Source organism: Grammomys surdaster, unplaced genomic scaffold (genome assembly GCF_004785775.1).
Source record: "Grammomys surdaster isolate TR1022 unplaced genomic scaffold, NIH_TR_1.0 126109, whole genome shotgun sequence".
NCBI lineage: Eukaryota > Metazoa > Chordata > Mammalia > Rodentia > Muridae > Grammomys > Grammomys surdaster.
In genome coordinates this window covers 659,317-683,870 of record NW_021620917.1, presented here as the reverse complement: position 1 = coordinate 683,870, position 24,554 = coordinate 659,317, and the positions used below count along the sequence as shown (strand labels likewise).

Below are 24,554 nucleotides of genomic sequence, written 5' to 3'. Positions count from 1 at the left end.
TACAGCCAAATTGAGGATAAATTTTGATCTGTCTTCCATCTATTACTTGAAATAATTTTATTTCGTTATTTTAAAATGTGTTCACTTGATAATTTTATACACCTATGTAGTACATTCTGATCCTATGTACCCTTCCTGTCCCCTCAGTTTTCATGGTTTTTTGGTTGTGTTTTGTAACCTGCAGAGTTTGACCAGGGCCACCTTCCTAAACTTGTTAACAGCTTCCTGTGTGAACTTGAGAATTATATCCATTGGAACATGAGCAAATACACCAATGGCTACTTTGCTGAAAACTATATTTTATTCAGTTAGTTTTGGTGCTATCTATTTAGTTTTTTTCTTTAGCTTAATTATCTTTGTTTCTTAAAAAATCAATTAAGTTTGTAATATGATAGTATCATACATGTATGTATAGTGCGTTATGACTCATTTCACCTAGTACCCTTTCTCGTCTCACTCCCACTCCACTCCTGTCGGTCCCCCCATACCTACAGTTCCTTTCTGTATGTTCCTGCTTTCTTTCTGTATTGCTCTGTGATGACCCAAGGGTGCCTGGTAGGCTCACTAGGCATTTCAGACATGAAGACAATGGCAACCACCTCTCCCAGGACCCATCAGTAGCTGATAGTCCTGTGGGAGGGGTGGGTTCCCATGAGCTATGCTCCATCCAGTTCTAGCTGTTCTGTACAGGCAGCCTCAGCCAGCCACTGTGAGATCACACTGCGTTGGCTCTGCCACATCCATCTCTCTGCTTCTGGCTTTTATGGCTTTTTTTTTTTCTGTTCCTTCTTTCACAGTTTTCTCTAAGCCTTAGGGGTGGGGGGTGGGGGTGGGGGGTGGAGAAAGTGTCCTGTTTAGGACCGAGTACTCGTCTCTCTTATTCTCAGCACCTTGAGGAGCCTGTCTCCATCCTCATCCACTGTTACTAATTATAAAGAGAAACGTCTCTGACTAAGGGTGAGAATATTTTTTCCATGCCTGAGTGTGTGTCACGTGGGCACACATGTGCTACAGTGCACATGTGGAGGTCAGAGAACAACTTGGAGTCCTTGCTAGGTATCTCAGGCTGGTCTAAAACATGTAGCCATCCTCTGCATATAACCCCCCCGCCCCCAAGTGCTGGGACTGTAGGAATGTTCTGCTGTGCCCGGTTCTATTTTCTTAAGATGCTTTCAGTGAGAGAATCTGGCAGTGTGAGAATATTGGTATTCAGACTTGCTTGTAAGGAGGAGTTCCATCCTTACATGGTGACAGTTGGAAGGCCTTGGAGAGGCCTTGGAGAGGTTGCATCTCTCCCCCATGTTTTGTAGGCGGGCAGTCCATTCAGAGAGCCACTTATCAAGTTCCTGACGCGGCATCCCTCGCAGACAGTGGAGTTGTTCATGATGGAAGCAACGCTGAACGACCCCCAGTGGAGCCGAATGTTCATGGTAGGAAGCTGTGCAGCTGTGGTTGGTGCCCACCAAGTGCTGTCAGGCAGTGTGCTCGGCCTGTAACAAACCCACGCTTCCCCACTGAGTACCCTGCCACCTGCTTCTCAGAGGTCTGCCTGTCAGGAACGGTGCTATTTGAGCATGTCTGCAAAGCTACAGCTCAGGAGTTAGTTAGGAGGATTTTGATGGCTTTAACAGATGAATACAGTTAGGGTTATTCACAAGCAAAAAATAGGATTACCATTGGAAAACATTTTCTTGTACTATGCTTGTTTATGTGTGTGGCGTACACATGCCACAGCACACATATAGAGGTTAGAAGGCAGCTTTCAGGAGTTGGATGTTTCTATCCACTATATGGGTCCCAGGAATCAGGTTCGCTGGCAGCATCTTTATTATACCCACTGAGCTGACTTGTTAGCCTTGATTTATTTATGTATTTTATGTATGTATCTTATGAATATATCTGCATGTATACACACTAGTGGAGGGCCTTGGATCTTTGAGAATACAGTTATAGTTGGGAGTAAGCCACCCTTGTGGATTCTGGGATTTGAACTGTTGACCTCTGGAAGAGCATCAGTGCTTTTAAGCTGCTGAGCCACCTCTCCAATCCAGCATCTTTATTTTTTAACTTTTTTGAGGGGGAGCTCTCTATAGCCCTGGCTGGCCTGGGACAGGCTGCTCTTCACCTCCTGAGTTCTGGCATTCTACTTGAGTCCACTATTCCAAACAGAGAGTTGCTTGCTGTTAACGTTTTTATTTTTGATTTTGTTTGTTTGTTTGTTTTGCCTTTGCGAAGAAATGGACAGGAAGTTTAGGCAGTGTATCATCCTACCTTGGTGAGTTTGATCTGATCCAAGCAGCTTTCTTCATTCTTTTGCTTTCAGAGTTTCTTAAAACATAAAGATGCTAGACCCCTGAGGGATGTATTGGCAGCAAACCCCAACAGGTTCATCACTCTGCTGCTGCCTGGTGGTGCACAGACAGCAGTCCGCCCCGGCTCACCCAGTACCAGTAACATGCGCCTGGACCTCCAGTTCCAGGCCATCAAGGTAGCACATCTTCATTGAACCCAAAGCTCCTTTGGTCAGGCTGAGCTGCAGGTCCCTGGATGCTTGCCTCTTTTCTTACAGATCATAAGCATCATAGTTAAAAACGATGATGCCTGGCTGGCCAATCAGCACTCTCTGGTGAGCCAGTTGAGGCGAGTATGGGTAAGTGAGGCCTTTCAAGAAAGACACCGCAAAGAGAACATGGCCGCCACCAACTGGAAGGAGCCCAAGCTTCTGGCCTTCTGTCTGCTGAACTATTGCAAGTGGGTGCATTCACTTTCTCTGTCTAAAACCTAGATTGTGGGCTTGCCCCTGAGGTGCCCGGTCTTCAAGTCCTTTGATGTTTGTACAGAGGGTGGATGGTAACTGACATCTTTAAAATGTGAGTCAGGGGTCTGAGGAAATAAGTGCTTTGCACTCACGAGGACCTGAGTTAGGATCCCCATAAACCCACAGAAGTGGCATTTGAGTGGCCAGCCTGTCTGTATTTCCAGCCTTTAAAGGCAAAGGTGGGGTTTCCCAGGGCAAGCTGGTTAACAAGACTGTCCCTCGTCAGTGAGTTCTGGGTTTGACTGAGAAAAGCTATCTCTATTAGTAGAGTGGAAGAGCAGTCTGAGGTGATTCCAGTCTTGGGCCTCACACACACACATGCAAAATCATGCTATGCACATGCATGACAAACAATGAGAATGGGGAAAGGCCCACATCTGGATTCTGTGTAGTTACAGAGCTGGCCTTACGCTAACCCTTCCTTGTCCTGGCTCTTCAGAAGGAACTATGGCGACATAGAGCTGTTGTTCCAGCTCCTCCGAGCCTTCACGGGTCGCTTCCTATGCAACATGACCTTCCTGAAAGAGTATATGGAAGAAGAGATCCCCAAGAATTACAGCATCGCTCAGAAGCGGGCACTCTTCTTCCGCTTTGTAGAGTTTAATGACCCCAACTTTGGAGACGAACTGAAAGCAAAGGTGAGTCCCGTTGGTACCGGGAGGTGACAGCAGGTACTGGGTCCATCGCCTAGGGAACCTGGGTGCTATTCCTAGTGAGCCCCATCTCTCCAGATCCTTATGTAGTAGACTCATCTGTCAGAATGAAGGAGAGAAAGCCAAGCTGAGGTTGGCACGCTCTTCCTGAAGTTTCTAGCTGCCTCTGCCAGTTGTCGTTTGGCTGGAAGTCAAGATGAGCAGTTGCCTTCTTGGTCAAGTCTTACCTGGGTGGTGCAGGCCTTGTTTTTCTGCATTACTCTCAAATGCCACCCCCCTCCCCAACAATACCTATCTATCTATCTGTCTGTCTGTTTGTCTATCTATCTATCTATCTATCTATCTATCTATCTATCTATCTACTTTTGCACAGCTCTGTTCTACTTCATGTGTGATCTCTCCCCAGGTTCTGCAGCACATCTTGAATCCTGCTTTCTTGTACAGTTTTGAGAAGGGAGAAGGAGAGCAGCTCTTAGGACCTCCTAATCCAGAAGGAGACAACCCAGAGAGCATCACCAGTGTGTTTATAACCAAGGTGGTATCCCCAGGAGCACTTTTGTGTGGCGAGCCCTTTCAGATGAGTGAATGTGTATGCCTGTGGTAGGGGTTTGTGGGAATAAGATTTTCCTTGGGGCTCCCCCACCCTGTGTGTGTCTGTCAGAGGACAACTGAGGGAGCTCTCTGCTTCTCTGATGTAGTTTATGGCCATCGAACCCAGAGTGTGAGTCTTGGCAGCCAATGTCTTTATCCACTGAGTCATCTCCTCAGTCTCCAAAAGAATATTCCTAAAGGTTGTTCTTAAGGATCAGACTTGTACGATCATAATAAAAATCCAAAGTAAGTCCCTCCCTCCTTCCCTTCTTCCTGTCAGGTTCTGGACCCTGAGAAACAGGCCGACATGCTGGACTCCCTGCGGATCTACCTCCTGCAGTATGCCACGCTGCTGGTGGAGCATGCTGCCCACCACATCCATGACAACAACAAGAACCGCAATAGCAAGCTGCGCCGTCTGATGACCTTCGCGTGGCCCTGTCTGCTCTCCAAGGCCTGTGTGGATCCTGCCTGCAAATACAGTGGACACCTGCTGCTGGCGTACATCATTTCCAAATTCGCCATCCACAAGAAAATCGTCCTTCAGGTGCCTCCTGGGCTCTCTCCTGTGTTCTCATTCGGTCCTCCAAGGGTGCTCCCGCTCGGGACAGCCTCATCCACTCCTTCCCACCTCTCCTCAAAGCCACTAGAAACAGTTCGAGGGCTCATTCCTGCCTTACAAATCGTAAGGAAGACTCACTATTGGGTCCTCCTGAGAAGTAGTCAGAATTGTAAGAAATGATTGAGGATGACAGGGGCTCAGGAGGACGGTCAGGGAGCTCATGAGCTAGCTTCTGACTCCAGCCCAAACTGTCCCTGAACTTGCAGTGATCCCCCTGCTTCACTTTCTGAGGTGGAAGCCAGTATTGAACAGGGATGGAATTGTAGTTTGAGAGAAGAAAATGCTATGAATTTGCAAGGTGGTAGGGTGGTCTGCTGAGCAGCGCCAGTGTGTTTACAGCCGAGGTAGCATCCTTCTTAGTGTATTTATAACACCGAAAATAAAGTCCCTGTTAGCGTGTGATCTTTAACACTGAAAACCCAACAGGGTGTTAGACAAGTTCGGAAGTGTAAACACTCCAGTCCCAGTTCCATTACAGCCTTGTTCTCATTCCCCTCTCGTGCGTTCGACTCTCTAGTTCTTGTGAGTGGATAGTTTTACTCTGTTGTTTTCTCTGTGTGTTAGGAGATGCTACAGCACAGGTGCCAGAGGAGTTGATTCCTTTATCTTTATGTGGGTTCTAGGGGTTGAACCCAGGTTGGCAGGCTTGTGTGCTGCCTTGATTGCTCGATTGCTCAGTCATCTTTTGAGCTTCTAATTCTGATCTCCCTGTGAGACAGCTTTAAAAATTTATATATGTGGTTTGGTCTGCATGATGTATGTATGTATAATGAGTGTGGTGTGTGTACGCATGTACATGCATACATATACATACTGTGTATACAGTGTACACAGGGAACAGAAGAGGGCATCAGATTCCCCTGAAACTGGCGTTTCTTTTTCTAGGTTTTCCACAGTCTTCTCAAGGCTCACGCGATGGAAGCGCGAGCGATTGTGAGGCAAGCCATGGCCATTTTGACCCCATCGGTGCCGTCCCGCATGGAGGACGGGCACCAGATGTTGACACACTGGACTAGGAAAATCATCGTGGAGGAGGGGCACACGGTCCCACAGCTGGTGCACATTCTTCACCTCATAGTGCAGCACTTCAAGGTATGTAAAGCGACAGCAGATGTGTGTGGCACAGCCTCGGATGCTGGCTTTGAGCCCGTACTCTTCCGTAAGAGGGGTGGCCACTCACTTTTTGGTAAAAGCTGATGTGTTATTCATCCCTGTGTCTGCAGGTGTACTACCCGGTGCGGCACCATTTGGTACAGCACATGGTCAGTGCCATGCAGAGGCTGGGCTTCACACCTAGTGTCACCATTGAGCAGAGGAGGCTGGCTGTGGACCTCTCTGAGGTTGTCATCAAGTGGGAGCTGCAGAGGATCAAGGACCAGCAAATAGTACTGTCAGCCTTGCTGCCTTCTCTCATTGTGCTCCTTACGCCTGTCCTGAGAGTAACTCAATAAAGTCTGCTGTGTCTCTGTTTTTCAAGCCTGATTCTGACATGGACCCAAATTCTGGTGGAGAGGGCGTCAATTCGGTGTCCATTAAGAGAGGCCTGTCTGTAGACTCTGCACAGGAGGTGAAACGCTTCAGGGCAGCCACCGGAGCCATCAGCGCAGTAAGGACCTGTGTTTCCTTGTGTGTTCCCGCTCTTTCCTGGGGCTCTGCATTTTGAATGTTCTTGAGCTAGCCGCTCCAGAGGCAGTGGGAACTTGGAACAGCCCCAGGGTCTGGCCCCTCTGGAGGTCTTATGTTTCCTGCCATTTCTCTTCACTGGCTTAGTGCCATGGGGTCTATTACTTATACAGAAAAAGCCAAAAGAGAAAGCTGGGGTGTAGCTCAGCAGCCTAGACTCTGTCAGCAAAGGGCTGAGACTATGGCCCAGTAATAGGGTGCCTGCTTAGAATCCAGCAGTGAGAAGCTGGGGTCAGCTCAGCTGTAGAGCATCTTCCTAGAATCCTGCAGTGAAGGGGCTGGAGGCATGGCTGACAGAGTGCTTGCCCAGCATCTGTAAGGCCCTGGGCCCCATTCATAGCAAAAGAAAGAAAGACAGAAACAAATAAAAAATGCAGAGATTGAGAACGGTGTCCACTTTCTTGGTTTTTGAAGAAACAATTTGCCTGTCTTCTCAGAACAGCCTCCTGGAGGGTACCACCTCTCTTGGGCACCACCTCTCTTCACTTGTGGTTAGAATGTCGGCCCTGGCAGCCTTGAGCTCTGTTCTTGGCTTGCATCGGGCCTTATGGGCACTGACTGGGCTGACACCACTTCAAGATTCTTGTCCAACTCTTTGCTGGCCCTCCTGTTTAGGTGTCCCCACAGGTGCCCAGGACTCCAAGTGGAAACCTAGACCCATCTCTGCCTTTTCCGTTCCTGTCTCCCCCAGGATCCATCCCACAGATTAGTTTCTGCAGCTCCCTCCCCCTTCCCACGGCTGCCACTGCCTTCTGTGTCTGTCACTGCTGATAACACCTCTTAGAGAGCAGAGTACCGAAAGCTTGTCTTTCCTCTCTTCAACTACAGGAAGTGAGGTGTAGGCTGTGTCAGACCTCTACTGCCTTTATAACTGCCTCATGAGTGTTTTGATCATTTGAAGTGAGCAGTGAAGTCAGACTGCCTTGCAGTCCTGGCCAGAGCCCTGCTGGTGCCTCACATGTCCTTTCACTGACCCCTACCCAGTTCTTCCATGCAGGGCAGGAGCTCCAAGCCTCCTCTGCACTCGGCCTCCTGTTTGCCCTTGCACCGGCTTCTTCTCGACACTCCTGTCTTTCCCTGGCACATTCCCTCTTTGTTGCATCATTCCTCACTGCTAGTTTGTGCATTAAGTCATGTGCCCCTGTCAGCTCTGTATGCTTCACAAAGCAGGCATCCCCTGCCCCTGCAGTCCTTCATGCCCATAACCTGGGAGGTGCCAGCACTTGTCAGCTGTCAGGTCAGGACGAGTCCCCATCAGAGATGCTTGTGTGGCTTGCCTTCCCACTGTAAAAGACGATCCTTTCCTAGGTGTTTGGGAGGAGCCAGTCACTGCCAGGAAATGATGTTCTTCTTACCAAGCCCATTGACAAGCAGCACACGGACACTGTGGTGAACTTCCTCATTCGAGTGGCTTGCCAGGTATGAGAATGCATAACAGAACTGCCTAGTGATCCTGCAGCACGGTGTCTGTGACTGGGCCTGAGAGTGGGTCTACTCCTTATGTCAGATGGTTCTGATACTGTGCCTAGCTTGTGTTTCTGGAACTTGCTGTGTGGCTCAGGCTGGCCTCTAGTTTCCAGTCCTCCTTGAACCTTCTGAGTGCTGGAATTAAGGTGTGTGCCACCACACTTGGCTGCCTGTGTCTTTTTACTGATAGGCGTGTCCCCGTCCCGGCCCCCCCCCCCCCCCCCCGTTTATCCTCTCGGTGTCAATGAAATAATGGCATCTATTTAATATGTCACAAAGAAGTTACAGGACAACTTGTAGGAATCTCTTACCATCACATGAGAGCTCAGGTTGTCAGGCTTGGCAACAAGTCCCCTCACCAGTGGCCCAGCATGTCTTTATAATGTGCACATTGTGGTATAGGGAAAGCATCTCGACAGCTCGAGCACGTCCTTGTTTTCTGTCTGTCAGGTTGGGATGCTGTAGTGCTCATGGCATTGAGTTGACCAGCCTGCAGGGATTTGTGCGGCTCATATTTACTGTAACAGTGCTTGTAGCTAATAATATATATATGTTCTCACAGAGTTGCTGGGAATCTGTCTCTGAAACCTCTCATTTTTGTTTTCCAAAACCCAATATAAATGAGATTTTTCTTGAAAACAATTTTGGAGGGGGTGCTCTAGCGATGGCTCAACAGTTAAGAACACTGTCTATACCATGGGACCTGGGTTCGAGTCTCAGCTCCTAAATTACGGCTCACACCATCTGTAGCTCTGTGTCCAGAGAATTCAACACCCTCTTCCAGGCACATAGTGTGACATACATGTCCAGAAACATTAAATAAAAATAAATCTCAGAAAAATTCATCTTTTTAGTTAAAGCTGTCAAACAAAGTACTTTGTTTTGTGAAATACTCAAGATAAGACTTTGAAAGACTCCTCTGAACTGCCGAGTCAGAAGATCCCTGCTTCCTTGCAGTGCGTGGGGGGGTCTTGTGTGTGGGGTCTTTGTGCAGGTATCCCACTCTGGGAAGCAGGCCCTGTTCTCAGCTACCACAGTTACCACAGTTACCTGCTCAGGGTAGTGCATAGGTGCAGAGACCCGGGGAGAGGAGGAAGGCCAGGCACTGGGGAGGGTGCAGGGAGGAGGATGCACGGGAGGTGGGGCCTGGGATATGCAGTGTGCAGGGATGTTTGGGAAGCCACATCCCTGTGCTTCTGTACCTGGGAGCCGTGTTCAGTGACCACCTGACTGGCGTTCTTGCAGGTGAATGACAACACCAACACGGCAGGGTCACCTGGGGAGGTGCTCTCTCGCCGCTGTGTGAATCTTCTCAAGACTGCTCTACGGCCAGATATGTGGTGCAAGTCCGAGCTCAAACTACAGTGGTTTGACAAGCTGCTGATGACTGTGGTAGGTCATTAAGACGTTAGTGTCCAGTGTTAAGTATCACTTAAATCACTAAAATTTGGACAAAAATGGAGAAGTATTATAATTCAGAATGACTCTCTTGGTCTACTTAAAAGTACAAAAATCCATACCAAGAGAAACCTTTTTCAATTCGAATCATTTAATCAGTCTTAGTGACCTTTTGAAGAGGTGAGCTCAGTCTTACAGAAGTCTGCTGTGTGTGGTGGCCAGGTGATCGGACAGCTGGACTGCACTCCAGAGACCTGATGGCATCTGGTTCCCAAACCCTTTGGATTTGTGTCTCTACTTACTGTACCTGAGGGTGACCCATTTTCCCTTTCCAGGAGCAGCCTAACCAGGTGAACTATGGGAATATCTGCACAGGATTGGAGGTACTGAACTTCTTGCTAACTGTGCTGCAGTCTCCAGCCATCCTCAGTAGCTTCAAGCCCCTGCAGCGGGGCATCGCAGCCTGCATGACATGTGGGAACACCAAGGTGCTGCGAGCCGTGCACAGCCTCCTCTCCCGCCTGATGGGCATCTTCCCTACAGAGCCAAGTAAGTGACCTCCCCTCACCGCTCCTTAAGTAAGTGACCTTCCTTCACTGCTCCTTAAGTGAGTGACCTCCCCTCACCGCTCCTTAAGTGAGTGACCTCCCCTCACCGCTCCTCTGCAGGAGACAGGTGGGCCCAGGAACTGCTCCTTGAGAGTACTCAGCCTGTAGTCATTAGTTTTCTCCCCAAAGTTGTTTCTTTGTTTTGTTTTTAAGACAGGGTCTCAATGTGTAACTCAGGCTAGTCCTGAACTCTCAGACATCTGCCTACCTATGGCTTCTGAGTGCTGGGATTGAAGACATGCACCACCATAACCAGCCTCTCTGTCTCTTTTAAAACGTTATTTGACTTGAAAACTTAATGGTATTGCATTGTTTTGTGTCTGTTCTAAAATTCATTTCCTTAGCTGCTGGATGACTTTTACTTTCAGATATTTATTTAGAGGAAGTTAGGTTACAACTTGAAATTGTTCATGTTCCGATTAAGAGTACTTAGAGCTGTCAAGATGAGAGTTGTCCTTAATGGTGTCAATCAGCCAATCCAAAGACAATGTGCAACTGTTCTGTGGTAGAAAAAACTCTGCTGCCCACAAGCGCTAACCCAGCTCCCTGGCCCCCTGTGTTTCAGGCACTTCAAGTGTGGCCTCCAAGTATGAGGAGCTGGAGTGCCTCTATGCAGCCGTGGGGAAGGTCATCTACGAAGGCCTCACTAATTATGAGAAGGCCGCCAGCGCAAACCCCTCCCAGCTCTTCGGTGAGCACCTGTGTGGGTTCCCAGAAGTGGCTCACTTGGGCTGTGCTCCCTGCTCACTCGACAGCTGTCGTGGGAAAGCCTGCCAGGGCCTTCATGCTGATGGGCTGTTTTCTTGGAGTTTGGTATTCTGTCCACCACTTGTCCAGAAAGAATTCTCTGAGTCTTTTGCTCAGCCCTAGTGCAGACTTGGTTTGAAGGGAGTTGCCTGTGCATTGGTCGGGGAATTGCTGTCCCTGGGTCATGTCCCCTCCTCAGTCAGCTAGATGATTGGCCTGGATAACTGCCCGGATACTCTGAAGTCCACGTTGTTACTTCTTTGTAAAATAAGTGCTCTTCCTTGCCCTTGTCACACTAGTTCACACTTAGGCTTAGAATTGGGTTGATGTCACTTTTTTTTTTTTTTCTTTTCGAGACAGGGCTTCTCTGTATAGCCTTGGCAGTCCTGGAACTCACTCTGTAGACCAGGCTGGCCTTGAACTCAGAAATCCACCTGTCTCTGCCTCCCAAGTGCTGGGATTAAAGGCGTGCGCCACCACTGCCCGGCGGTGTCACATATTTTTTTCCCTTCCTATATTTACACATTCTTGTGTAAGACTTGGGAAATTATTTTAAACTAAATGAAAGTTACTTGTAAGCCTCTTGTAATAAACACTAATAGGTTGGTGTATATCGTTTTTGTTTGTTTAAGTGGGCTTCTGCTGTTTTGCTTTGCTTTTTTTTTCCAAGATAGGGCTTCTCTATGTAGCTTTGGCTGTCCTGGAACTTTCTCTGTAGACCAGGCTGGCCTCTGCCTCCTGAGCGCTGGGATGAAAGGCGTGCACCACCACCACCTGGCTAAACGCTTCGTTCATTATGTGTGTGTGCATGTGCCAAGGCCAGAGGGGACAGTTGTTCAGCAGTGGTTCTGTGAACCAAACCAGGTCTTGTACAAGAAGTCTGTTGAACTCCCAACGCCTATGTATTGTTTTCTATACGTAAATCACCATGGTTATAAAAGTGCTGCTGTCTGAACCTGTATTCTAAATAATTTTAATTACTAATTTCTCAAAAATCCCTTGCTTTCCAAGACTAGATGTTTGCTCACTGCAGTGTAGTATCCTCCTGTGTTTGGTTTAGTTAGATAGTCTGTCACCCTGTTCACACTTGGCTGCTCTAGAGCCAGCTGATTGGCTTTTGTGACATCAAGGGGGCCATCTTGGGTGTTTTGGCTCCCATCACAGGGTAAAGGAACATCTCTATGTGTTCATTCTCCAAGGTGCTCAGAGAGGAGCTGACCTCCAGGATCCCTGTCTTCCTCCTCTATAAGTGACAGTAGGCTAGGGTAGCACACAATGAAGTTAGCCAAGGGAGCTGGCTTTGCCAGGGCTCTCCTTGTCTGGTGGATTTGGCCCTGTCACTGTTGGAGAGCACAGCAGGGCACAACTTAGTTTCATCATGGATCAGTTACCTGGGTTAAAAATCAGGCTGGCTGTGCCATGGCTGCTATGCAGAAACAGGCTTTAACAAGGGCAGCCTGGATTGGCCACACCTGAGATGCTGGCACATGCCCGATGATGAGCCTGTCATGTGACCCAGGAGTAGAGTTCGTGGTCTGTCAGGGTCAAGATGATGTTGAAGACATTCCTAGTGAAAGATCAATTCTTGGCAGATGCTTAGACATTTTGTGTTCTCTATCTGACTTTTGGGGATCAAGCTTGGGTCCTTGGGTCCTTGGGCCAGCTAGGCAAGCCCCACACTGAACTGTCTCTCCAGCATGGCTGTTACTTGTTGTAAAATAACTGCTATTCTGCAGGAACACTTATGATCCTCAAGTCGGCCTGCTGCAACAACCCAAGCTACATCGACCGGCTCATCTCTGTCTTCATGCGCTCCCTACAGAAGATGGTTCGAGAGCATCTGAATCCACAGGCAGCATCGGGGAGCACCGAAGCAACTGCAGGTGACAGCCCAGGGCTGAAGTTCTTTCTCTATCCACAATATGACTTTGTGGGTCATCTTGTCATTGTGAGCTGTGTTTGGACATTGCCGTGAACATAATAAGTTAGTATGAAGTTCTGTTGATTTGCTTTTGTGACAGAGGTTTAAAGCTAAAACATGGCTCAGGCCAAAAATTCAGTTTAAAAAATGTGAGTATAAGAATGAGAAGCAGTTGAAAATCAAGAGATGATGTGAACCTTTACCACTGAGTTACCAGAATTGCCATTATGAAGAATTATGTCAGGTTCCAGAACAGAGCCAAGGCTCCTACTGGAGGGGGGTTGGGGGTAACAGGGTACTATGTTTCCCATGGCTGCTGAGGGTTTCCCCAGCACCCAAGTGCCAAGTAGCTTCAGATAGGTTGTGGAGAGGCTGAGTGCCTGTATAGATCCCATCAGCTCTTGTCATCCCCTCTTCTTGTGGCTGAGGCCACTAGAGGGCACTGTGCAAGGTGCGGCCATGAAGAAGTGGGACTGGGTCAAACCCCAGCATGCTAGTTGCTGGAGAAAGGCCTCGAGTGAAAGCGTTTGTGAGTGTTTTCTGCAGACAGCAGCTCCTTAGTACATCTGTAGAATCAGACACAAGTGTTTGTTCTTCCTCTGCACAGCTGGAACAAGCGAGCTGGTGATGCTAAGCTTGGATCTTGTGAAGACTCGTCTGGCGGTGATGAGCATGGAGATGCGTAAGAACTTCATCCAGACCATCCTGACCTCCCTCATCGAGAAGTCCCCAGATGCCAAGATCCTCCGAGCTGTGGTGAAGATTGTGGAGGAATGGGTTAAGAATAATTCCCCAATGGCAGCCAATCAGGTGAGCTGGCAGGAAGGTTGCCCTGTCTGGAACCCAGGAACACACTGAAGCATACCCCCTTACTCTTCCTTCTGAAAAATGTGGAACAAGAGATTGTTGTATCGTGGCCACGCAGCTTTGGGTGATGAGGAGGTGTTTACTGGCCACTAGGGTGAGCCAAGCAGATGAATAATCTACTAGACTTCTCACAGTGGTTTTTCTTTTGTCACAATGTTCCATGAATCTTGTACATTTATTCTTTATAATGATAGCTGTAAGCTGTGCAGTATGGTTGCAAGTAAGGGACTGTCATGTGGGAGGGTGCTTGGGAGCTTCTGACTTGTTTCCATGAGTCAGCCGGGTGAAGGCTGTTGGCATGTCTTGGCTTTGAGCACCCAATAATAGTCACAATCATCTTTGATTTTTTTTTTTTTCTCTTTAAAAATGAGCTGGCTTGATTGCAGTAAATGATGATGCTTTTGGTGAAGTAAGGAGCATGGAGAGTGGACAGGGGGCTGTGAAATTCTTTTGGATTTATATTTTTTCAAGTAGAAGTGATTGGTACTTTCTCTGGGGAAACCAATTTTTTAGACACCTACACTCCGGGAGAAGTCAGTCTTGCTTGTGAAAATGATGACTTACATAGAGAAACGCTTTCCAGAAGACCTTGAACTAAATGCCCAGTTTCTGGACCTTGTTAACTATGTGTACAGGTAATTGAGCACTGGTCACATTGCCTGTGGTCAGTGGTGTCCCTGCTCAGCAGTGCAGTGTGACTTCCCTTTTCTTCTCTCTACATTGAGTACTCAACTCTGGTATTAAGGTAACATACCTTGATGACATTTCTTTGTCTTTAAGATTTATTATATGTGTATGGGTGATCTCTCTCTCTCGATCTCTCTCTTTCTCTCTCTTTCTTTCTGTGTGTGCGTGTGTGTGTGCACGTATGCAGTGTCTATGGAGGCCAGAAGAGAGCATTGGATATACTGGAACTGGAGTTATGGAGGGTTGTGAGTCGCCATGTGGGTTCTGGGACTCCAACCCAAGTCCTCTGATCTTAGCCATTGTCCATCTCTCTAGCACCCTTGATAGCGTGCTGAGCCCTTTCAGAAATGTTGCTGAAGCCTTTATGGTGGAAGCACACGCCCTCAGCGTTCCGGCGGGCTTGATGGGGGAGGGGACTGGTACGCATCATCTGGAACACTGATCCCAGGTGGTCACCTGGCCCTTCTTGTGCCTTCTCTCATTACAGGGATGAGGCACTGTCGGGCAGTGAGCTGACTGCCAAGCTTGAGCCTGCCTTTCTCTCTGGGCTGCGTTGTGCCCAGCCATTGATCAGGGCCAAGTTTTTTGAAGTTTTTGACAACTCTATGAAACGGCGTGTCTATGAGCGCCTGCTATACGTCACCTGTTCCCAGAATTGGGAAGCCATGGGCAGCCATTTCTGGATCAAGCAGTGCATTGAGGTATGGCAGGTGAACTCACCTCTATGGCTATGAGAGCCTGGGGTCTTTCTAAGGGAGCACAGAAGGCAGCAGATAATCTGTGAATTGGTCACTTTTCTCTTGCTATGATAAAACCATGACCATGGCAATGAAAGATTGCATTTGATTGGGTTTATGGTTTCAGAGGGTTTCAGTCCAGAACGGTGCAGCTAAGGCATGGCAGTAGGAACAGCTGAGAGCTCACATATCTCAAACCACAAGGCTTAGAGCACACTGGGAATGACAAAAGTCTTTGTAAACCTTAAAGCCTATTCCCAGTAACAGCTCCTCCAGCAAGGCCACATGTTTTAATCCTTCCCAGACAATTCCACTGACGGGATGGACGCAGCATTCTCACATTTGAGTGAGCCAATGGGGGCTGCTCTCATCCAACCACTGTCCTGTACCACTCAAGGAGGTGTAGAAATACCCCTCATGTACCTGTGTCCCATTACAGGGAAAGCAAACAAGCCCTGACTTTGCTCATTATAGCCCCTTTCAAAAAGCTGCAAGAAACTCTTTAGTAGGCAAAGATGCCTCTATCTTCACATAGAAGTATCTTTGAGTTCTGTCTACCTAGAAAGTTGACACTGATTGACATCTCATTGGTTGTGAAAGAGCTGGGCTGGTGCCTCGCCAGCACTGTCGCTTTGGGTTCCTTAGTGTGAGGATTTGGGTGCTGGGGTGGGGCAGGTGCATGTGATCGGTCCATTCCAGCCTGCCGAGGGTTTGGTGTTTCTGTGAGAGGGCTGTGGAGGAGGGCTGAGGGTGGGGGATGACAGGACAGACACAACTCATGAGCACTGTTACTTGTGGGCTTCAGACAATGGGCAGTGCTGGTTTGTCAGGGTTCTAGTGCTCAGAAGATTCTATCTGCTTACCTAGAATGAATGAAAGCAGGTTTCATCTTGGACACAACTGCGGCATTCTCTGTAATGCAAGGAAGGGAACTGCATCCTGGACCTCAGTGACAGCTGAGGTTGTCCTTTAAGAAGGATTGATTTTTTCCCCCCCCTCAGTGTGTGGGGGCAGCATTAGCAGGGCCCTGTAGTGATTGCACAGATGAAAGTGTCTTAGGAGTGCTGCGAACACAAGGGGATTTCATAGGCAGTCAATGATTGGTGTCACATCAGATTTTATGTGTCTTCTCCCCCTAAAAGTGTGGACTGTTTCTTTGAGACTTTAAGAAGTCTTTGAGGGGTTGAGGGAGTGAGGGGAGTCATGGGAGTCATGGGGTTAGCTGTGTAGCAAAAGATGATTTGAAAGAGTGGATCTAAAAAAGAAATAAAAATTTAAAAAAAAAGAGTGGATCTAAAGATGACCTAGGAGGCTGGGGCTGTGCTACAGGTCGTGAGAGGAAAGGAGAGTAGCGGGAGGTGAAGCATAGGTCTCTGCTGGACACTACCTCTGTGGCCGAGAGAAGGAGGCTGCTCAACCAGAGGAACTTGGGCCTGCAGCTCACCTGCAGTGGGGGGTGGGGGCACTGTGACCTGAGATGTGGACCTGGATAGTCTGTATGTGAGCTACTGTTCTGATGTTTGGATGCTTCTGGGTGTTCACACCCTCCCAGTATCAGGTGTTGGCGTTAAACTGGTATTTTTTCCATGATCCTCTCTAGCTCCTCCTGGCCGTATGTGAGAAGAGCACAGCCATTGGTACCAGCTGCCAGGGAGCCATGCTCCCGTCCATTACAAATGTCATCAACCTGGCCGACAGCCACGACCGAGCCGCCTTTGCCATGGTCACTCACGTCAAGCAGGAGCCTCGGGAAAGGGAGAACAGTGAGTCTAAAGAAGAGGTGAGGCTCTGGCTACCCAGAGACAGTTGCCGTTAGTGTTGACTTTGCAAGAGTAGTGCAGTGTGGCCTCTTGGATGGATTTTACTTTCTTGCCATTAAAATCGAAAAGCATCTTATTTGGCATGCCCATTTGGTGGCGTTGTTGTGAGCCAATTCTGCTTAGCAGAGGAGTTTATTTTGAGGTTTTTGCCTCTGCTGTGTGATGCTCTACTTAGACTAGAAGTGATAACCATCCTCCAGAACCCCAGGGCCGAGCCCGCCACAGCCTTCTGGTAGCCCTGTGTGTGGCCATGCCTGGATGGGTAATGTGGAGCCGGAAGTGCATCTGGAAGGGAGCTGCTGCCCTCCTCAGCCTTCATAGCTCTCCTGTTCTCCATTCTTCTCACAGGAGCGCATATGCTGGCTCTCCTTAGGCTGCTGCCTTTGGGAAGCACAACCTGTTGTGGGTGTGGGTTTTAGAAGAAAGTCACTTAGCAACAGGGAGAACACTTTACTTCCTTTGCTGCAAAAGGGGAGATAGGGGGTAGGGTAGAGCTTGGTTGGTAGAGCACTTGCCTAGCATGAGTGAAGCCCCTGGGCTTGATCCCTAGCACAGTTCATTTAAGGGTGAAGATGTTAATCAGTTCATCTGTCATGTCTTTCTGTAATAAACTGAGTGACATCAGTAGCTATCCTTGGTGACTCCTCCAGGGCAACGTAGTGGTTAAGTACAGTTGACCTGTTGAATTTCAGGGTTAGTTTCCTGATTTCCTTTTTGACTGTGACTTTCTGGAAATTTGAGTCCAGGAAACTCAGGCATGACTCAGGCATGTCCTATACAGTGACTCGGCAGCACTGACGTGATGGAGCGAGGCTGCTGGTAGAGCAAACACAGAAACCAAATGGTCATGCTTCTGCAGTTGTTTCAGAGAGAGATGCAGATGGCTGCAGGGAGGGTCATGAGGGGCGGATGAGAGCCAGAGTACCATGGTATACATGGAAGTGCCAAGATGAAACACATTCCATGTGCTAGCTAAGCTTAAGGGGGAGAAGCAAGTTCTGTGAAGTCATTGTCTGCTTACCGAGGCCTCGTCATGCGAGCTTCTTGCCTCCCTCCGGACAGTCGATCTAGGCCTAGAATGTTTCCAGCCTCTGAGACTTACTGCTGATTAAGCTCGCTTTTTTGTTCTTTTTTCTGAGCTCTGGCTGGCCGATTCAACTCAACTGTTCTGGCTCAAACTCTTCTCCAAGCTGACTGGTTCAATCTGGCTTCTGTCAGCTTCTGAATTGCTCTGCTTAGCCTCATACTAACTCTGGAAATCTGCTCTAATCTTCTGTCTCCTTCTCATTCTCTGGCTTGTTCTGTCTAGCTTGTTCTCTGTGCAACCTCTCTCTCTATAACTGCCTCAGTGAAATGGGCTCCCCCGTTTCTTCTCACTCTGTACCCTCTGTCTAAAGTAGCTTCCATCTCCTCTCTTGTGAGAGCTGGGCGCATCCTATTCTGTCAGATCTTCCTCTGGTTTCTCACTTTGTCTGCCACTCAAGTAGATAACACTTTCAAACATGGGCCTTCTTTCTGTTGACTAACTCTACCTTCATTGTCTGGGATTAAAGGTCTCTATGAGGGCATGTCTATTCCAGACAGGGGGATTAAAGGTGTGTGCTAGTAATGCTGAGCACACCACAGCTAGAAACAGGGTTTTCCAGTTAACAACCCAGTATCGAGGTTCACAGTGTAATCACATACCCTGCAGCAGTTCTGGATTGGGTGAGCTGGCTCTTGTTTGTGGATTTTAACTGAAGAGTATTTAAATACAGCAATATCCTTCATTTAAAATGCTTAGAAATACATATATTGCATATGTTGGACATTTCTGGATTTTGAAAATTCAGTTTGTTTGTTTTGTTTTGAATCTGAGACCCCAAGTTTTAAAGTCTGAATGCTCTAATAAAACCCCCAAACTTGAGCTTCATGTGGGTACCTAAGAAGTTTAGCATTTGAAGCCTTTTATATTTCATGACTTTATGGTTAGGTTGAGGTGACCGGTTATGCTCTGGGAAAAGCTTCTAGAAAACTAAGAAAACAACGTGTGCACATGTCAGAAATGGAGAGGTGGAGACCCGGTCCTCACAGAGGACCCTCCATGGTCAGGCCCTAGCATCACCCTGGTCTCAGCAACAGTGGGTGGCTCACAACCACTCAGGTGCCCATTCCTCACAGATACTCACATGTACACATAATTAAAATCTTTTTAAAGTAGCCAGTGGGCCATAGGATCTGTGTTTGTTAGGTTCTTGTGAAATCTATGACCTCCTGCATTTCTTTGTGTTTTGTTCAGGATGTAGAGATTGATATTGAGCTGGCTCCTGGTGATCAGACCAGCACACCCAAAACCAAAGAGCTTTCTGAGAAGGACATTGGGAACCAGCTGCACATGCTTACCAACAGACATGACAAATTTCTTGACACTCTCCGGGAAGTGAAGGTTTGTGGACAAAATTGGAAGTGAATATCTTCTTCCTACATTTTTTTTTTTTTTTCCAAAACCAGAGTCTTTCCACACCAGTATTAGTTCTCTTACCAGTTTTCCTTCCTACCCTAGTTGAAACCATATAGTTTCTGGCTATAGTTCTGGGAGAGTCTGGAGCTAACATTTAATATAATCAAGAAAGCAGATACAGGGCTCTATAGGGAAAATAGAGAATTTGTCTCCGGTACTTAATGTCCTGTGGAAATGGTAAAAAACACTGGGTTTTTTTGTTTGTTTGTTTTTGTTTTTTAGATGTATGTATTTTATGTATATGAGTACACTGTCACTTGTCTTCAGACACACCAGAAGAGGGCATCAGACCCTATTACAGATGGTTGTGAGCCACCATGTGGTTGCTGGGAATTGAACTCAGGACCTCTGGAAGAGTAGTCAATGCTCTTCACCACTGAGCCATCTCACCAGCCTTAAAAAACACTTAGTAATGGCAGTGATGAACAGTAACTCTGGGTTATTGATCAAGGCCATCAAATCAGGAGGCATAGTAAAGTGTGAAGAGAGGCTGGCCCCGCCTTCCCCGAATGCCTGCTCTTGGCAGTCTCCTCAGTTTCCTCAAATAGGAGCTGTGGCTTCTATAGACACTGTGATAGTCATGGGTGGTGGCATTATTGCATTTTGACACTCTGATCAGTTAAGGCTTTGTGCACTGTCTCAGGGATTTATTGCTGTGAAGAGATACCATGACCAAGACAACTCTTAAAAAGGTAAACATTTAATTGAAGCTGTCTTAGAGTTTCAGAAGTTTAGTCCACTATTAGAGCAGGAAGCATGGCAGCATGCAGGCAGGCATGGTGCTGGAGAAGGTGCTGAGAGTTCTACATCTTGATCTCAAAGCAGTCAGGAGGAGACTGTTTTTCACATTAAGCAAATAGAGCGGATCAGTGAAACCTCAAAGCCTGCCTCCACAGCTAAACACTTCCTCCAACAAGGCCACACCTCTTCCAACAAGGCCACACCTACTTCAGTGAGGCCACACCCACTCCAACAAAGCCACTCCTCCTAATAGTACCACTCCCCGAGTTCCAGGCATTCAAACAAGTTATCAAGCCTGTGGAGGCCAAACCCATTCAAACCACCACATGCACCCAGTCACTTTTGAGGGGTGCTGTTTATGTCAGAGCCTAGGAGGAAGAAAAATTTACTCATCAGTAATTTTTGTATTACATTTTCTTGGGAACCAAGCTAGATTTCTGTGTTAAGTCAGTCTCTGATCTTATATGTGAGTGGCTGTCCTGAGTGAGTGTAGGGTTCTGAGGGAGCTGCACGCGGCACCCTCATGTACCTTCTTGCATGCTGCCATTGCTGCTAGGAAGAAGGGCTGTAACTCTCTTCCAGACTCACAGGCCTTGTGTAGGTGGGGCTGACTTGGCAGTAGCCTTGGTGTCCTTTGGAGTGAGGATGCAGGCATCGTATCCTGCTGTCTAAGCTCAGCCTCTTCTGCCCACAGACTGGGGCACTGCTCAGTGCCTTTGTTCAACTCTGCCACATTTCCACAACATTGGCCGAGAAGACCTGGGTCCAGCTTTTCCCGAGGCTGTGGAAAATCCTCTCCGACAGACAGCAGCATGTGAGTCAAATCTTATAACCCTAAAACATTAGGAGAATACAGTTTTAGCTCTTGATAAATATCCCAGAATGAACACAGTTCTAAGTTGCAGAGCATGATAAAACTGCCAGTTCTCATCCAAGGACCAATTATCATGGTGGTACCAGATGATGAGGGAGAGAAAGGCCAGTCTGCTTATTTGTGTTTGAGACAGAGTCTCGCAATATACCCCAGATTGGCCACAAGGTCATCTCATAGGTCAAGCTGGCTTTAAATTTGCCATCCTCCTGCCTCAACCTCTGAAGTGCTGGGTGGAATTGCAGGTGTGAAGTAGCACTCCTGGGTTCAGGCTTGTCAAGTTTTGAATGAAGACCTGAAACAGTTCAGTCTCTGGTTCTAGGCTCTGGCAGGGGAGATCAGCCCTTTCCTGTGCAGCGGCAGTCATCAGGTACAGCGAGACTGTCAGCCCAGCGCATTGAACTGCTTTGTGGAAGCCATGTCCCAGTGCGTCCCACCAATCCCCATGCGACCCTGTGTGCTGAAGTACCTGGGAAAGACTCACAACCTCTGGTTCCGTTCCACATTGATGCTGGAGCACCAGGCCTTTGAGAAGGGGCTGAGTCTGCCCATCAAACCAAAGCAGACAACCGAGTTTTATGAGCAGGAGAGCATAACACCACCTCAGCAGGTGACCACCCTCAATGACTTTGAATAATCTTCCCAGGGGGTTAAATCTTCGACTCCAGGGGAGTCACTCTATTGATTAGGTATTTGATTGACTCAAACACTCAGAAACAGTGATTTCTTTCAGGAGATACTGGATTCCCTCGCTGAACTTTACTCTCTGTTACAAGAAGAGGACATGTGGGCCGGCCTGTGGCAGAAACGATGCAAATTCTCAGAGACTGCCACTGCCATTGCTTATGAGCAGCACGGCTTTTTTGAGCAGGTGATGGCCAGTATCGATGCCTCTGGGTGATAGCTGGTGGCTCTCACTTCTGGGGAATATGCATCATGGCATGTACCATGCTTAAGTCACGATGTGTTTCCTTGGAGAGGTTGCTGTTGCATTGAATGGTGTTGTCATTTGTTAAAGCCCTTGGAATGAAACCCAGAACTTGAGTAGGCTCAGTAAGCCTCCTGTACCCCAGCTACGCTGTGTTATCTGCTCATGAAGACCCTTTGAAGTCTTGTTTTACATGGTTTAAAACTCTTAAATCTTGCGTGTAGGGGTGTGTGCATGTATGAGCACATATGCTGTGGCATGCATATGGTGGTCTGGGCAGCTTTATGTAGTCGTTTCTCTCCTTCCACCTTTACCTGGGCTTAGGGCTTAAACTCAGGCTCTGAAGCCTTTCCCTGCTGAAACATCTTTACCTCAGTCTTCTACCGTCAGAAACTGGCATGGACGCTCTTACCTGCTGGCCCTGGCTCTTTTGGAAACAGTGCGTAGACACATTCAGTGCTTAGATGTCAGTCTTCAGCCTCGTGCTTCCTGTGGGGCACAGGCACTGATTACAGGGTGAATCTGGGCCCCACGTAGGATGCTGGGGCCCAGAGCTGGACACATTTGCATGTCCTGTGGCCTTCTCACCTTGGTGAGGGCTATGCTATCCTCTGTTCTCTCTCTAAAAGGTGAGCTGTGGGGTCAGGCAGCCTTGGATGATAAGGAAATAGTGGGTCCTAGGTTCTTGCCCCAGACAGATGAGCAACTACAAGGAAAACTGTTTCTCAGTAGTCTGATGGCAGTGTCAACCTTTTCAGGCCCAGGAATCCTATGAGAAGGCAATGGATAAAGCTAAAAAAGAACACGAGCGCAGCAACGCCTCCCCTGCCGTCTTCCCTGAGTACCAGCTCTGGGAGGACCACTGGATCAGGTGAGCCGAGTCCACCAGGGCTCAAGTATTCAAATAACATCTATTTGTTTGCATGTGTGTCAGGCTTGTGAGGGTCTTAACCACGCAGACATCTTACCAGCCCAGCAAATGGCAGGGTTTTTGTTTGGTTGGTGTTGGTTTGATTTGGTTTTCCAAGACAGGGTTTCTTTGTGTAACTTTGGCTATCCTAGAAATGGCTCTGTAGACCAGGTTGGCCTTGAACTCACTAAGGTCTGTTTGCCTCTGTGGCCAAATACCAGTTTTTAAAATGAAACATTCTAACACAATACAGTTCAGAGAGATATGCTGGTTTGATATGAATGTGCTGAGGAATAATAGCAAGAGAACACTAAGGTCTTTGTTTTTCGTTATTAGGCTGATTTCTCTTAGGCCAGAAAACTGTATGTGCAATAAAGCACTGCAGTCATAACACACAGTCGCCTGTCTGGAATCTGAACTGAGGTGTTACCAGCATCACTCACGGGTAGCTTGGGGCACAGGGGCATGAGCATCCTGAATGTGGGCAGAAGCCTCTTTGGTTCATGTGTATTTGATTCTAAGCTAGTGTGTGCTTGCTGTGTATCCAGAACCTTTTAGTTGCTGGCCACCATCAGATTCAGTTGTGTGACTCATAGCCCCTGGTGTAGAAGTTCATGGATGTGCTGGGTGTGGTGGCACATACCTTTAATCCCAGCACACTAGAGACAGAAGCAGGCAGGTCTTGAGTTTGAGACCAGTGTGGTCTCCATAGTGAGACCCAGTCAGAGGTTTTATTTTTTTTTGTGAATAAATTAAAGAACCAAGGGTGCATGTCTGTGGGTTCCTCCTGAGTGCTCTTCAAAGGGTTGGTTGCTACCAAATCTGAGAAGTGCATTAAATGGGTCATGTAATTAAATGAGCTGTCGATGAAGTAAGTCACTCCTGCCTCCCGTCAGGACCTAGAGCTCTGCTGTGCTGTGGTCACAGGGCAGTCAGGCCTCCTGAGGAAGTACTGTTGTCCTCCAGCAGTCTGTCCTCCAGCACTCTCTTCTGTAGCGACGCTGGCTTAGGCCCTTCTTTGCCTTCCTCAGTCTCCGTGTATTGTCGTGATTCAGCTTTCACTCCTAAACCTCTTCTCCTAGGTGCTCCAAGGAGCTGAACCAGTGGGAAGCCTTGACTGAGTTTGGCCAGTCTAAAGGCCACATAAATCCTTACCTCGTCCTGGAGTGTGCGTGGAGGGTGTCCAACTGGACTGCCATGAAGGAGGCACTGGTGCAGGTAAGACCTCTGTCATGTTGTTACGGAGATCTTTCCTATATTTGAGTAAGTTGGGTAGTAGGTGGACATTCAGTCTATGTGTGTGGTGTGTGTGTGTGTATACACATGTACACATGTGTTATATGTACAGTAGTGTAGTGCTTGCAGAGGCCAGAAAGGGGCATTAGATCTCCTAGAGCTGGTTACAGGTTAGCTGTCTATTGTAGATGTTAAAACAAAACACAGATTCTCTGCAAAAGCAGCAAGTGCTCCTGACCTGCTAAGCCAGTGCCTCTCAACCTATGAGTTGTGACCCTTTTGGGGGTCAAACAATCCTTTCACCAAAGGATCTCCTGAGACCATTGGAAAGTACAGGTATTTGCATTATGATTTATAACAGAAGCAAAATTACAGTTATGAAGTGGCAAGGAAAGTAGTTTTATGGTTGGGGGTCAGCACACCATGAGGAACATGAGACCCTTATTAAAGGGTCTCGGCACCAGAAAGGGTGAGAACCACTGCCCTAAGCCTGTCCTCTGTCATTCCGCTTTACTTGGAAATGAGCATTAGGTATAGAGACCTTAACCTCCGGTGACAAAAGTAATCCATGAAAAGATTTGGAAGAATTAAATTGATGTAGTTGGCAGATTTTGTTGGAAGAATCATCAGGACTGGACCCAGAGCAGCCCAGGCCACTATGTTTGCTGTTGTCTGAAAAGCCCCTGGTAGGGTAGGCTTCTGGTGTGTGTGTGTGTGTGTGTGTGTGTGTGTGTGTGTGTGTGTGTGTG

The 24,554-nt window shown here is 47.8% G+C and overlaps 1 protein-coding gene across 7 annotated transcripts in view; it reads left to right on the top strand.

Moving 5' to 3' along the window:
* The window catches only part of Trrap (transformation/transcription domain associated protein), a 92,145-nt gene that overhangs the window by 44,273 nt on the left and 23,318 nt on the right, over positions 1–24,554 (top strand). For all 7 annotated transcript variants that reach the window (XM_028755988.1, XM_028755984.1, XM_028755987.1 and 4 more), the window contains exons 33-56: positions 1,311–1,430; positions 2,324–2,488; positions 2,570–2,751; positions 3,258–3,456; positions 3,878–4,006; positions 4,343–4,609; positions 5,570–5,776; positions 5,908–6,069; positions 6,162–6,290; positions 7,676–7,786; positions 9,080–9,226; positions 9,568–9,781; positions 10,406–10,531; positions 12,324–12,470; positions 13,116–13,318; positions 13,889–14,010; positions 14,550–14,763; positions 16,400–16,579; positions 18,898–19,044; positions 20,555–20,674; positions 21,054–21,341; positions 21,465–21,602; positions 22,418–22,530; positions 23,652–23,787. In XM_028755988.1, coding sequence (XP_028611821.1) covers positions 1,311–1,430; positions 2,324–2,488; positions 2,570–2,751; positions 3,258–3,456; positions 3,878–4,006; positions 4,343–4,609; positions 5,570–5,776; positions 5,908–6,069; positions 6,162–6,290; positions 7,676–7,786; positions 9,080–9,226; positions 9,568–9,781; positions 10,406–10,531; positions 12,324–12,470; positions 13,116–13,318; positions 13,889–14,010; positions 14,550–14,763; positions 16,400–16,579; positions 18,898–19,044; positions 20,555–20,674; positions 21,054–21,341; positions 21,465–21,602; positions 22,418–22,530; positions 23,652–23,787 — 3,966 coding nt within the window. The remainder of the gene's footprint in view (positions 1–1,310; positions 1,431–2,323; positions 2,489–2,569; positions 2,752–3,257; positions 3,457–3,877; positions 4,007–4,342; positions 4,610–5,569; positions 5,777–5,907; positions 6,070–6,161; positions 6,291–7,675; positions 7,787–9,079; positions 9,227–9,567; positions 9,782–10,405; positions 10,532–12,323; positions 12,471–13,115; positions 13,319–13,888; positions 14,011–14,549; positions 14,764–16,399; positions 16,580–18,897; positions 19,045–20,554; positions 20,675–21,053; positions 21,342–21,464; positions 21,603–22,417; positions 22,531–23,651; positions 23,788–24,554) is intronic.